Here is a 14,592-nt window from a genome sequence, read left to right as displayed (position 1 = left end):
GGGATGGGGCGGTCTACAAATTCAAAAAATAAATAAATAAATAAATGTTTTGAAGGCAAAAGACAAGTAGATGTGGTTTTGACAATGCTTGTCTCTATACAGCAACTGAGGACTTCCTTGGTAGTATCCTATCCAAGTATTAACTAGGGTCACCTCTGCTCAGCTTCCAAGATCAGGCTAGTGTAGACCAGGGGTCTGCAACCTGCAGCTCTCCAGATGTTCATGGACTACAAATCCCACCAGCCCCTGCCAGCATGGCCAATTGGCCATGCTGGCAGGGGCTGATGGGAATTGTAGTCCATGAACATCTGGAGAGCTGCAGGTTGCAGACCCTTGGTGTAGACCATCCAGGTCAGGATGGGAGGAGGGAACAGCTTGACAATAGTTATTCACGTTAAACAAAAAGTAGCGTTTACTATCTGTGCTTAGAGAAGTAGTATGTAGTCAACAGCATTCTACAGAACAAATACTTTTTAAAGGACAACATTCAGAAAATAGAAACATAAACTACTTCACATAGAAGATATCCCAGGACTGAACAAAAGCCATCATTGTTTATTACACTTGTATCGTATTCTACTGCAATAGCGAATATATCCTTGAAAAGGAAACGGAGCAAATTTATTTCTCTAACCAGAATCAACATCTGAAAGAGCAATAGCTTGTGATACTGAAATTCCACATTTGGTGAAACTTGAACTAGCTATAACAATTTCATTTCAAAGTGCTGTTTTAAATAACAATTCACACATTTTGAATATTTGCAGTTTTTTTTCTATGACCCTCACCCACTTTTCCCTATTTCATGTCTTGGTAGGAAAGATAACCTCATCCTAGCTGTGCTGACAGAAAAAGGAGTGACTGCACACACTTCCCTGAAGTACAATGGCCAACATGTGTCCAGCATGCGTCATACACCTCAGGGACCAACTTTCACAAGATCAACAGGTACTTTGGAGAGCTGCAGAAAGGAAATTCTGCCTGTGCAAGCATTACAGATCACTGGGCATAACCCTATATATGAAACTATACATTCGGTTTAGATGTGCTTTCAACTGCTATACATTTCAGTAAGGTAAGTCCAAGCTCTAGTGAGAGGGGGAGAGAATAAGGAAAGGATGAATCCAATATCAACCTCTAGACTACATTATATGCCTTCATCATTTCCCTCAGATATTTTTTCTGAAACAAGAAAGTACAACTTCTGAAGCTCCATGTCCATCCCCTCAATCATGTCAAAAATTTTCCTTATAGTTTTTCAGAAGATCTACCTTGCAACGAAACAACTACAGTAGTTAAACACTGAATGTCATTCTCCCTTCATTACGTTCATGACATGCAGCACCTTACACAATAACGGACCTATTGTGGCATCAGCTTTCACGCTACAATAAATGCTTCAACTTTGTTCCGTTTTAGCACTCCAAAGGCCAACACCAAGGAAACATTTAAAAACTAAAAACAGCAAAGAAAATATTTGCCACGTTAACTGTGCATGCTTTACAAAAACCAAAATACATAAAATTCTAAAGGCGCCACAAGATTACGTTTGCTTTTGCCACAGAGCTGTGCCTTGGTTTTCTTGGAATTCATGTGAATTTACTGCAAACTAACTGTCCAGATGATTTACTGCACCTTTAATCTCACATAGGATTAACATACCTAAATGTCAAATAAGGCAGTCATATCTCTTACGCTGCCCTGAATAGGCTTCAGAGTTCTTCCCAAGGTTTGTAGTTCCTTTTATAAGCATATTTTAATGACCAAGGAACTGAAACTTGTTCATTTGCTCATTTTGATGAAACAAAGCAGAACAATTCAATCCCTAGATACATCATATGAACTGTACTGCGATATGATTTGAAACAGAAAAGATATTAAAAATTCTTTAAAACTACAGATTGAAAATTAGACTTTGAATCAATAGAGACAATAGCATGAAAGTAATATGAGAGTTGTTTTACCTGACAAACTTTTTCTTTCTGTTTTCTGAGGGGGGATGGAAGAAGTAGGCGTAGGCAGTTTTGATAAGGAAGATGCTCCATTTGCATCAAATGATTTCTTTGGCTGATGGTCAGACTGTAAAGAAAATGGACTAGGAGGTACAGAACTTGGGGTAGCAGATGGGTGAACCACTGTTTTGATGGGATGTTGTACAGGGTTAGAACTACTGTGAGTCTCTGTTCTTGGCAGTCTGTAGTCTCTGTCATTGTGTCTGCTTGTCTGAGACAAAATATTCTGTGGGAGCATGTTGGCGGCATCACTGGAATGCTTCTCCTCCACTTTTGTGTGTCATTCACAATGTTGCAATGAGAAACAGAAAAGGCAAAGTTAGAGTCGTAATATTAACATGCAAATCTCTGTGCAATATTTTATTCCTAACAAATCCGATCAATATTAATCAACATTAATAATAATGCAGGAAAGTCACATTTGGATGAGCTTATTTAAAAGTTAGTTTACTAAACACTTTAATACTGGTAACATTCCAATTATTCAGAACATTCATAAAATACAGTAAGCAATCTATATATATATAAAAAGCTAACAGTGTTTTTGTTGATGATAGTATAACTCAGTAACTGCTGGGCCAATTCCTCTGAAAATTCCCAGCCACTATAGTCAGCCAGGTGAGAGTGTTTTTAGATGTTCACATACTTGAAATATCACACCTGGCCCAGGTAAAACGCCTTTTTCCTGGCACTCCATGGTGAAGAACATGCAGCTATGTGTAACTGCTTAAATTCTTTTAGGATATTTCCTTGCTGCTTAGAATGTTTGCTCAGACGGCCAGATATGAGCAGTGAAAATAGTACACAGGCAATAACTCGAGTGGAAGTGAAACACATACACACACACACACACGAGGGAGAGGGAAGGGAGGGGGAGGGAGGGGTGGCATGCAAAGGAAGAGAGGGAGGGAGAGGAAAGGGATGGAGGGGGAGGCATGCAAGGGAAGAGAAGTGAGAGAGGGGAGAGAGTGAGGGGTGGCATGCAAGGGAGGGGAAGGAGGGGGCCCAGCATCTTGATATATGACTCCACCCACACCTAAGCCCGGGAGGAGAAAAGAGGGAAGAGGAAGGAGGGGGAGGGGTGGTGCATGCAAGGGAAAGAGAGAAGTGAGGGAGGGAAGAGAAGTGAGGGGTGGCATGCAAGGGACAGGAGGGAGGGGCCAGGCACCCTAGATTCCCTGAATACTGTGGTTACAGTTAAGAAAACCAGGCACGCATTACTCAGGAGTAAGCTTGGTAGCAACCATGACATACTTTGAATGGCTGCATCGCGCCCCTCAGAGGATTTCCTCAGAAGCGACACCCATTGCCACCAACCAAATTTACTCCCAGGTAAAGGATCATGACCAGCCACCCTAGATTCCATCCCCCCCGCCCCAGGAATGTGGGTACACACATCAATGACATCGCACAGTATCAGGCTGCGTGTTTGCATGAGCACGTACTGCTGGCCTCTGCAATTGATTTGCTGCTACTGTTCCTTTCCCCTTTCACCACAATAAGCCACAGCAACGCGTGGCCGGGCCCTGCTAGTAGTCTATAATTTCCAAACTTGCACTTAAATGAAAAAACTGTAACCAGATGCACACAGAGTTGGACCAGACCGGTTTTACAAGAAGGAAGACAGGGTTGCACTTATCTGTAACTGCTGTTCATTGAGTGTCTTCTGTACAGGCACACATTGGGAACTGTGCCTATTGGTGCAGGCCAGCCTCCGATCTGTATTCTAGCTTTTATTCACTAGGGGGTGCTGGATCGCCAAGAGGGCCCACTGCAGTCATTTCCGACTCTTGTCACCTGCCCAACAGACCGGTGCCCCATCCCTCAGTTTCTTCTTTCCCACGGAAGGGTCAGTTTAAAGATAAGATTTTAGCGCAACTTTATAGTGATTCTCCGGGTATAGTGGCCTTTCCTATCTTGGAAGGAATTTTGCATATGAAATATGAGTTATGGTCAAAACCTACTTCGGTTTTGGCTACATCTAAAAAGTTGATGAACTTCTATGTGGTAAACATAGAACAGCCTGACCTCTTGGCCGGTCCATTGGGTAGGTGACCATTGGAGTGGGAAACAGCCGCAATGGTGGTCCAGCACCCTCCTCCCAGTGGAAAAAAGCTAGAAAACACATCCAAGGCTGACCTGAACATGACCAGTCCCCAATGTGAGACTGCACAGAAGACCAAAGATGGAGATAAATGATAAACTCACTGAAGCAGTCCCCTCAAAACAAGTTCCCAAACCACCAGTGTAGCCTTTTCAGGAGTCAAAAGAGGCTGCGATAAATAACAATCTACTTCTACCAGCAGAAACCCACTAGGTTCTAATCAATGAATAAAGCTTGGTTCTTAAGAATGAACATGCCTCAGGAATCAGCTAGAGAAAGCCATTCAAATTGTATAACTACCCTGTGCCACATATCAAAGTGATGAATAAAGCAGTTTTAACAGCAGTTTATGATTCTGTGCAAGACCTGCTATTGAGAAGAAAACAACAGATGGATAAGAAACTCATGCAATTAACGTTCACTAGATAAACCATAAGAATTATAGTGGTGCCTGTACCAAAATCAAACCACTCTGCTCAGAATCTGAAAGTAGGCACACACATAAAGCTCAGCTTTCTTTGAAAATGGAAGCATTGAAAAAGCACTGAAAAAGGACTTTAACAAAAATATTTTACTAGCACACATACTTCCACTAGCAAACCCACTAGCAGTGGTCGCCTGCATCACCTCTCTTCTGTAATCTCTGTCTTTTGGAAAACTGTTGACAGACATTTTGCTCGCTTCTTTTTGCCTCTGTTCTCTGGAAACAAAAAAAAACAATTGAAAATTGTGTTATATATTCATAATTCAGCATTATACAGCTACTACACTGTAGGCACTTACCTTTCAAGCCATTCTTTTGGTTTTTCCCACTGTGAAACTTCTGTCCGGCAGTTATAGTAGTATTTTTTACCAGACGAACTAATGTGCTCAGACCAATCATCTGCAGAATCATAGGGCTTGAAAGAAAAAAAAACAAATTGTACCAATCCGATTTTCTCAAGTATACATTTCAGTTAAAGAACTCTTCAATTCCTGACAAATTCAGTAGATTCACTTTCAAATGAAGCAGCTTTTATTTAGCAATGGCATCCTCAGTTACATGCAACTACTCAGGCCACTACAAACAACATACTAGCTGTGGAGTCAGCATTGAGCTTGCAGGGATGTGAATTCCTAAACAGACATAGCACATTTCCCCTCTACTAACTGCTTGATTTGTCATGGACCGTAATTCAACAAATTCCATTTCAGAACCTGAAGACAGTAAGAATTTTGAATAGGTATTTGGGATATTCCCCACATTACCAAGCAATACAGAAACCAAAGGTGGGGGGGGGGGGGACACATCTTTTTCAAAACTCAAAATAATTAAAAATTAATGAAGGGCTGCAATGTCTCAAGAGAGGTTGTCTGCACTGAGCATTCTGTCCATTGAAAGTGACCAACTTAAGACAAACAAACTTTTGAATGATTTTGCTATGAGGATGGCTAGAAAAAAAGTTTTTAGTCTTGGTGTACTGCAGTTTCTTTATTTCTTTAATATGTATTTTAAAACCAACTGTTTAATCACAACATGAAGCAGGATCCAAAAGTGTCACACTGTCATTGTCAGGTAGTCATGATCATCTTATTAACGCTTTCCAAGCAATAAAATTTGTAAACTCAAGGTTTTTTACAGGATATTAATACTAAAATACCATTGCATTTTCTTAAAAAATCCTGCTTATTTCACGAACGTTTACAAAGTTTGGTTATAGCAAAAGTTTTTCACAGGGTTAATTTTAACATTCATGCAATTTTTAAAAGTCACTGCAGTATTTAACAATAGCATCTTATGTTCATTCTTTAAAGGAGGAAGTCTGAATTATGGAATTTTAAACACCCATTTTCATCCTCAGCTTGAAAACACTCTTCCATCTTCCTCCAGTCATGAGGGTGGGTGATGGGAGAAGGACCTCACAAGTGGAATAGCCCAGGGCCTCTCTTCATCTATATCAGGCCCTGCCCAAAATGCTTCTCTGTTTTCCTGTCATGGCTCTTGGTCATTTTTCATTTCCCATACTCTGAATCTGGAACCATACTACTGTATATACTCCTGTATAAGTCGACCCATGTATAAGCTGCGGCACTTAATTTTACCACCAAAATTTTTTTACCACCAAAGCAGGCGGGGGCAGGGAAGAGCTGAAGCACCCGCTCCCCACCTGATCACTCCCCACCCCCGCCGCCTCTTGGATCCCCACAGCAGCCCCAGCCCTTGGCTGCTCTGGTGTTTCCTTGCTTGCAAGCAAGGAAACGCCAGAGCAGGCGGTGGTAGGGAAGAGCTGGGGCCCCCCATGATGCCAGGCGCATGCAGCAGGCTCCTGCCCAACACCACCGCCACCCGTCGTCCCCCTCACTCACCTTTTCCTTTCCCCGCAGGCTCTGAGGCTTGGCTTCAGGGAAGCTGCCGTTCGGGCAGGGTGTCTCTATGATTTTCTTAAAAGGGCAATGCTCCAAAGAAAATCAGAGACACCCTGCCTGAGCGGCAGCTTCCATGAAGCCGAGCCTCAGAGCCTGCAGGGAAAGGAAAAGATGAGTGAGTGAGGGGGACGAAGAGCGGCAGCGGCATGTGGTTTGCGTATAAGTTGAGGAGGGCTTTTTCAGCACAAAAAATGTGCCCAAACATCAATGCTGAGGTCAGAACAACATGCACAGATAAGTAACTTCAAGTTTTACATTTATAATATATATGCATATTCTATGCAAAATTTGTTCTGAGCTCAATTTGAAGAGAAATTCCCCAGAATACTGAATGGTTAGCCCTACCAGTTTTTATTAATTCAGATTTGCTTCCAGTTTCTGGGAAAGAGAATATTTTCTCTATTTAATAAAACAGTTATACAACATTTAGGTCGAAAGTTCGCTATCGGTACGTACCGCATCAGAAGTTTTGCTTGGATTATTGCTAGGATTAGAAGAATGTGAATTTGAGCTATGAAGAGCACTGTGGTTATGAGAATTTTCTTGTGGAGAGTAACTGGTCCCTAGAAAATATAAGTAAAGGTCTGCATTAATTTTTCATCGATAAATTATATAATTAATTCATTCCGCAAACACTGGATGTAGCAATATATAGCTTAAAATTCTGCTCTGCATTCTTTCTGTATCTGTTTACCCCTTCAGTGAAGAGATGGAGCCACTGAACCACCAAAACAAATAGAATTAAGTACACGTATTTTATTTGTACACAGACAGAAGGGAATATTAGTACACCCCCTAAATTCTACAAATTTTCACAATATATTTTAAAGTGAATCTTTCCAGATCAAGTGTTTTACATAAATTGATGCCGCTCATTTACAAGGTTTCCAGACTCAGGTACTTCCACAAAACTCAGGGCACACACTACATTTCAGCATTCAAAATTATCTTGTTAATACACAAATCAGAACAGTCAACATCCATCCCTCTGTCAGGACTCAGAGATCAACACTTTCAAATACTTTCCTCTTGCCTCAAAAAGCAGAGATTTCATGCGTAGATTTGAAGGTTCAAGAAGGGAAAATGTAGAAAAACCCTCAAATCGAGGCCAAAGCTTAAACAATTGGAAATTTGGGAGGAAATGAAGACAATTTACTGATTTTGGAAATAATGATAAATATTTTAAAAAGCAATACTTTAAAATGCTTCTTGCAGATTATTACCAATGGCCAATTACCCACTGCTGGCATTCTCCAACCTTGCCCCACTTTGGGGCAAAAAGTCACATCAGAAGTACTCTTGCTTTCCCTGGGGAAGGAGAGAAGCACTTGCGAGGCACAAGGGAGAAAGTTGGGAAAGAAATCTTGCCCTGGCACACCACTTCTCGCAGTGTGCCACAATGCACTGCAAACAGGAAGCACATCAGCACAAGTTGTTTTGCCCTGACATGCTTCCTGCCCCGCTGTGCCCCACAGCGCTGGTGGGTAATCAGCTGATACTGTCAAATGTTAATCTCCAGAAGTCAGAGAATGTATCTGTAGTCCTTGCCTAGTGTACGAAATAAGCAATGCCTATACTCTAAAGGAGACGGCTGAGGGGGGATATGATTGAAGTCTATAAAATTATGCATGGGGTAGAAAATGTTGACAGAGAGAAATTTTTCTCTCTTTCTCACAATACTAGAACCAGGGGGCATTCATTGAAAATGCTGGGGGAAGAATTAGGACTAATAAAAGGAAACACTTCTTCACGCAACGCGTGATTGGTGTTTGGAATATGCTGCCACAGGAGGTGGTGATGGCCACTAACCTGGATAGCTTTAAAAGGGGCTTGGACAGATTTATGGAGGAAAAGTCGATTTATGGCTACCAATCTTGATCCTCTTTGATCTGAGATTGCAAATGCCTTAACAGACCAGGTGATTGGGAGCAACAGCCGCAGAAGGCCATTGCTTTCACATCCTGCATGTGAGCTCCTGAAGGCACCTGCTGGGCCACTGCGAGTAGCAGAGAGCTGGACTAGATGGACTCTGGTCTGATCCAGCTGGCTTGTTCTTATGTTCTTATGTTCTTAATGCCCTTAAAACATTATGTCAAAGTACTCTCAAATACTCCAAATTCTGTATTTCAAAAAACAAAATCTACAGGTCTTTGGAGAATATTGTTCCTGTAACACAGCACCAAGGTTCATACAGTATAGGAATTGTACCTCCAAATGTATAAGAGAGGAAAATGACAGAAAGATTTGGTAGGAGTGAGGTGAGGAAGATCTTGCTGGCAGCTAGCTAGCAGCAGCTGAGATCCATCTGGGGCATCTTGCTTCAAATTTTTGCAAGGAAAAAATAAGCAGTGCCAGAAAAAATGCTTTTCAGGTCTTAGTGTGGGGACCACGTGCAAAGCCTGTTCCATAAGGACAAGCCCAGAATCTGCCTGTTTCATTATAATTTGGTATCTTTTAGCGTTAGTTAAAAGGAAACAAATGACTTGTATCATGGGGATTGTTTCAGCATAGCAATGTTGGAATTCTGTTTCTGCATAGCAATGCTGAGGCTTATTTGCCACTTCCCAGGGCAGATAATATAAACTTTGCAGCCATTTATGACAGATATCCATTTAAATTTTTTACATATTTTCCAAAATGGTAGAAAAATTTAGGTTAGGGCCTGACAAATCCCAGGCATGCCTAGGGAGCTCATTGTGGAGTCCAGTATATCTGAGCCCTCTCCTATCGTGTTCCCCTGAAAATAAGCCCTAGCATAATTTTTCAGTATTGTTGGAGAATGCTTGAAATATAGGCCCTACTCCAAAAATAAGTCATAGTTACAGAGTCCCAGGCACCACCATTGTAGGTCACGGGGTGGTGGTGGTGCAAAATGGATCAATTGCAAGGTTACACCCCCTGCCAGGCCAGGCACGAGTGCCTCAGAAGCCCAGGCTACACACAGGCCTGCTGTGTGTATTAAAACATCTGTGCATTAAAAAGGTTGTCTTTTAGCAGGCACAGTCCTGCCTTTGGGCTATCTTTTAAGATATGGTGAGCATTTTTTAAATTATGATTTTTAACTGTAATGTAGGTTTAACATGTTGCTGCCCTGAGCCCTTCTGGGATCGACAGGATATGAAACTAAAAATAAAAATGAATTTTAATTTTTAATAGCATACCCATGAGCCTTTGCTAAATACACAAATTATTAATTTGCATATTTAGCAAAGGCTCATGGGTATGCTGTTAAAAAATTTTTTTAATTCATACAGAATACAGACCATAAAATTGAGATTTCGACTTCGATTGACCTTGAAGAATATGGTGGCCCCCTTCTTGCAATTGTGGCCTAGATCCTTCAAAAAAGGCCCTTGCCTGAGAAAAAGTAAGCCCTGGATGACAAGTTGCTCTTGAAGTTGACCTGAGTAAGGAGCCTTCTCCAGACAACAGCATTTATCTGGCAAGTAGAAAATCTAGTGAATTTATCTGAAACGCAAATTCACATCTCCAGGTCTGGAACTTTTTCTGTGGCACCTAGAAATACCATATATACTCGTGTATAAGTCGACCTGAGTAGAAGTCAAGGCACCTAGTTTTACCAGAAAAAAACTGGGAAAACTTACTGACTTGTGTATAAGTCGAGGGTGGGAAATGCAGCAGCCAGCGGCACAGAGCAGGGCGCCAACGCCATTCCCCCTCTGGCCCAGGGAAAAGGCAGCCGTCTTTTCCCTGGGGTAGAGGGGGTTCCCTGCACAGAGCAGGGTGCCACCGCCATTCCCCCTCTGCCCCAGGGAGAAGGCAGCCACCTTTTCTCTGGGGCAAAGGAGTTCCCTGCACAGAGCAGGGTGCCGCCGCCATTCCCCCTCTGCCCCAAGGAGAAGGCAGCCACCTTTTCCCTGGGGCAGAGGGGGTTCCCTGCACAGTTCCAGCTAGAGTTGAGGGAGACCAGCAGCTTCGCACCATCCTTCTCTGTGCCTGTGACACTGAAATAACTTCTCCTTGTGACCTGAGCCTTGCCATGTGAGACAGGTAGTGAGGCATTTTAAATGCTTTTAAATTAGCAAGTCTCTGCTTGTCTGATCAGGTAAACGAAATATGCAACTAGTGGTGGTAGAAAGCATCACCAAGTCACAGCCAACCTTTGGAAGCCCCATGGGGGTCGTCAAGGCAAAATGTTGAGAGATGGTTATCCATTGCCTGCCTCTGGGTAGAAACTCTGTACCTCTTTGGTGGTCTCTCAACCAAGTACTAACCATGCCCTACTCTACTTAGCTTCCAAGATCTGACATGATCAGAGCAGCCCTGGTAATCCAGGTCAGGATATACAGGTAACTAAAATCTATATAAAACATGAATCCAACCCTAAATCATTTTGGTTCTGGTGGGTTTTCCAGGCTATGTGACCGTGGCCTGGTGGATCTTGTTCAACAAGATGAACAAGATCCACCAGACCACGGCCACACAGCCCAGAAAACCCACCAGAACCAGTTGAATCCGGCCGTGAAAGTCTTCAACCCTAAATCATTTTGTTTATTATTCCTCCATGAGTCATCAAGGATCAAAATGAATGGACTAAACAATAGGGTTGGTACATCAGTCAACTAACTATTTGTACATAGTCATGTATTCCAAAAATGTCACGGTGTAGCAGGTGGCAGCTTACCTTTTTAATTATGGTGACATTTGTTAGCAAGAGCAGGAGTGAGGGCTGGCAAACCTAGAAGCAAAGCTCCTCTAACTGGCCACCTGTTGAAACAGCAGGCATCTCCAAACAGGAACATAGGTAGTCAATGGCAAAAATGCCTATAGCTCCATATTGCTTGCTCCAGGGAGTGCCCCCTCTACAGCTCTCTGGCCATCTGCCTTGTGAAGCTTCTGTGAAGGACTGGCCAACATGAATGCTGACTGAAAAATCTGCCTAATGGAAGCACAATTGCCTTTTGAAACTGAGAGTTTCTTAAATCATTGCTGTTTTAATTTTTTTAAATTTTCTAACTACAGCAATCGCAGTATTCCAGCATAAGAGACAAAGAAAAACTGGTTGGTGAATCTTCCGTATCTATAGGGGGAAAACCCCTTACTATAATAATTCATTCATTTTTTTCTAGTTTAATAGGAACAGTTAAATTTTTTGTATTTAGCACAAATATTATGCTTTTTTCAAATAATAAATGATAATACTTGACCAATCAATTGTCCAAATGTCTAATGCAACTGGTCCAAATCAGAGCTAATCAAAGAAACTGCAAAGGATTTTAGATCCATAATGTTTACCAGTTCTTTCCAAATTCAAACTTGTGAAGAATACATGAGAATCACAGATGGGATGAAAAAGACTCTACTCCACATTACCACCAGTTAGTCCAGAAAAGAGATGGACGGGCTCCAAGTGAGAGACAGAATATCAAGCAAAAATCAACCTACACTCCAAATATCAACAGCTCAAACATTCCTAGAACTTAACATCTGACACCAAGACTGACAGCAGCTACAGATTAATCCATTACTAGGCTGTTGTTTTGCTAGAAAACAACAGATGGGGCCAGAACAAGGCACTGGTTACTTGATCCAAGTGACTGACATCTAACAGGGTAGCTAGATCCTGAGAACTCCAAACATTTCCAAGATCATTTCTGTAACATAAAAGACAAAAAGAAATACCACGAGAAAGTAAATAGGAGACATGGTACCCTCTGCATACACATATGCACAACAAAGCCCCTATTATGATCAGACCTAGTACAGCCAAAGTTAACTATACCTGCTAGGACATGTGGTTCAGATATTTAAGACACACATATTTCATTCAACTATGAGACTAAATTGACTTGCAATTTTACAGAACTCTTATGCATTCATTTGCTAACTCAGCATTTTCAAACTTATCAGACTTTTTCCTTCAGTGACAAAAAGCACACTGAGCATCATTGATGTTTCCATGGCAACATTTCTGGGGGGGGACAGAAGATCTTACAATGACACATTTCCTGGTGACTGTCGCTTGTCCAATACACTAAAGCAGGTTAGATAAAAATAGATGACCAAAAATAAGAATTTCTTCATTTTACAAATACACCGTTTTCAAAATAATACTGAAAACATATACACTAAAGCATATGTTACACTTTCTGAGCTGGATTCTAAGCACTGCTCAGTAACGACTGGCAGAAACAGATTCTCCTGTCAGCAGCCTCCAAAGCACTAGAAAGAAAAGTCAATCTACCTGGAGAAGAACTTACAAAAAATGCGGTCATTAGGGAAGCAGGCAAATCATCCCTTTGATTCACTCACCAACCAAGCATCTTGCATGAGGAGAAAAATCTGCAATAGCAGAAAGTCAGCTAATGGGGCAATTCTCGCCCCTTGACTTTATTTTAGGCTGATACCCCACCTTTCCCCTGGACCACAGGGCTTGAGGTTGCTCACAGCAGTTCAATGATCAAACAACAGTAAAACATATAAAGTCTTAAAAATACAAGGTCGTAACATAACAAACTGGCAACCACCAAAATAAAACATCAACTGGCACCCAGAAATATATATTTCAGACTGCTATCAAAACCAGGCAGCACTGCTGATAAGGTAGAAAATTGGCCTCAACCATCCTCAATAAAATGCCTGGTGGAATAACTCCATCTTACAGGTCTTACGAAATCCAGAAAGATCCTGCAGGGCCCAGATGTCATCTGGCAGACAATTCCACCAGGCAGAAGTCACTAACCAAAAAGCTCTTGCTCATGTTCAGGACCGTCCAGTCCCCTGTGGGCCAGGCACCACCAGCAGACCACATGAATAATAAAGTGCTCTTTTGGGAAACATAAGTGATTTTTCTCAAAATGTTATATGTAAAAATTGATCATATATAAACATTTATCTTGTGTACTAGTTGAATGGATAAAACGAAAAAGTTTATGTGTATATGGTTGTATGGATAAAATTTACAGGACATTCCTGAGAAGGAAGCTCTCAAAGACTAAAAAAAATGGCAAAGGGTACACAATTAGCTCGGAAAGAATTACGTTCAGAAGATGACTTAGTAGCAGTTCTTGAAAGGATGACACACTGACAACTCTTGCAGCAGAGTTAAAGATATCAAACAAGAAACAAAAATTGTCAGACCAGCTGCAGCAGCTATAAGAAGGCTGAAAAAAGTACACAAGAACAATTACAGCAGAGAGATAAAAGAACACAGGAAATGTCATCCTGAAGTTTCTGACACAGCCTCAAGGGCAGCCCCGTGTAGATCAAGTTGTAACAGTCCAGCCTGGAAGTGACTGCAGCATGTATCACCATGGCCTGGTCCAGCTGAGACTGAAAGAGGGACCGCTGATGAACCCAACAAAGACAGAAAACCAGCATTCTTGCTGTTGATGACTCATTTTTCCAGAGCAAAAAAGGCATCCAGCCAACCCCAGTCTTTTCACGGAATCTACCACCAATATCTGAAACACATCTAGAGCCAGCAGCCGTAGCCCCCCCTCCCACAACAATCCAGCCCTCCCCAGTCACATGACAATTCTGAGATGAATACTAAATAAAAAGGAATAAGAAAAATGACACCATAACCAAAGGTAAGTTCAGTCCAAGCAACTGGATGAGTCTGTTTCTTATCCTGCATGGTAGAATCCAACCATACAGCAACTAATGCACTATACAAAATGTTTTGTTGCTGCTGGTTCCCACTTTGTAGAGAATGGTGTACACACCTAGTGCCAACACTAGTTTGACTTCTGGGAAGTGGCATTTTCAATACAGATGTAATGTTTCTGGAATTATGAAGCTATGGAAAAATAAAGGTTTTCCTTTTTTCCTGATAGGGAAAAAGAATTTTGGGGAAAATTGGCAGGAATTACTTAATAAACGGATTAAGGGTCTCTTTTGTTTCTGACTTAACTCATTCATTTAGCTGATGTTTGTCAGTTAACATGGAACTAGTATACCAAACATTTCCACTATACAACTTTGTTCCAGAAAGTAGGTCAACTAATGGCTCCCATTTCCTATGTGTAGGAAATGGTTTGATAATGCTTTTCTGACAGTAATAATGGTTCTGAAGTTTCTGCAATTATATTAACTGTATTTTTCTAC

General features: G+C 41.5%; 1 protein-coding gene across 1 annotated transcript in view; it reads right to left on the bottom strand.

Moving 5' to 3' along the window:
* WAC (WW domain containing adaptor with coiled-coil) overlaps positions 1 to 14,592 on the bottom strand; it is a 53,136-nt gene that overhangs the window by 17,138 nt on the left and 21,406 nt on the right. The window contains exons 4-7 of the mRNA XM_048510415.1: positions 6,979 to 7,085; positions 4,900 to 5,015; positions 4,704 to 4,816; positions 1,965 to 2,282 (exon numbers count right to left, since the gene is read on the bottom strand). Of these exons, the coding sequence (XP_048366372.1) occupies positions 1,965 to 2,282; positions 4,704 to 4,816; positions 4,900 to 5,015; positions 6,979 to 7,085 (654 nt within the window). The remainder of the gene's footprint in view (positions 1 to 1,964; positions 2,283 to 4,703; positions 4,817 to 4,899; positions 5,016 to 6,978; positions 7,086 to 14,592) is intronic.

The sequence above is a fragment of the Sphaerodactylus townsendi genome, linkage group LG11 (genome assembly GCF_021028975.2).
Source record: "Sphaerodactylus townsendi isolate TG3544 linkage group LG11, MPM_Stown_v2.3, whole genome shotgun sequence".
NCBI classification, from domain to species: domain Eukaryota; kingdom Metazoa; phylum Chordata; class Lepidosauria; order Squamata; family Sphaerodactylidae; genus Sphaerodactylus; species Sphaerodactylus townsendi.
This window is presented reverse-complemented; position numbering and strand designations above follow the sequence as displayed.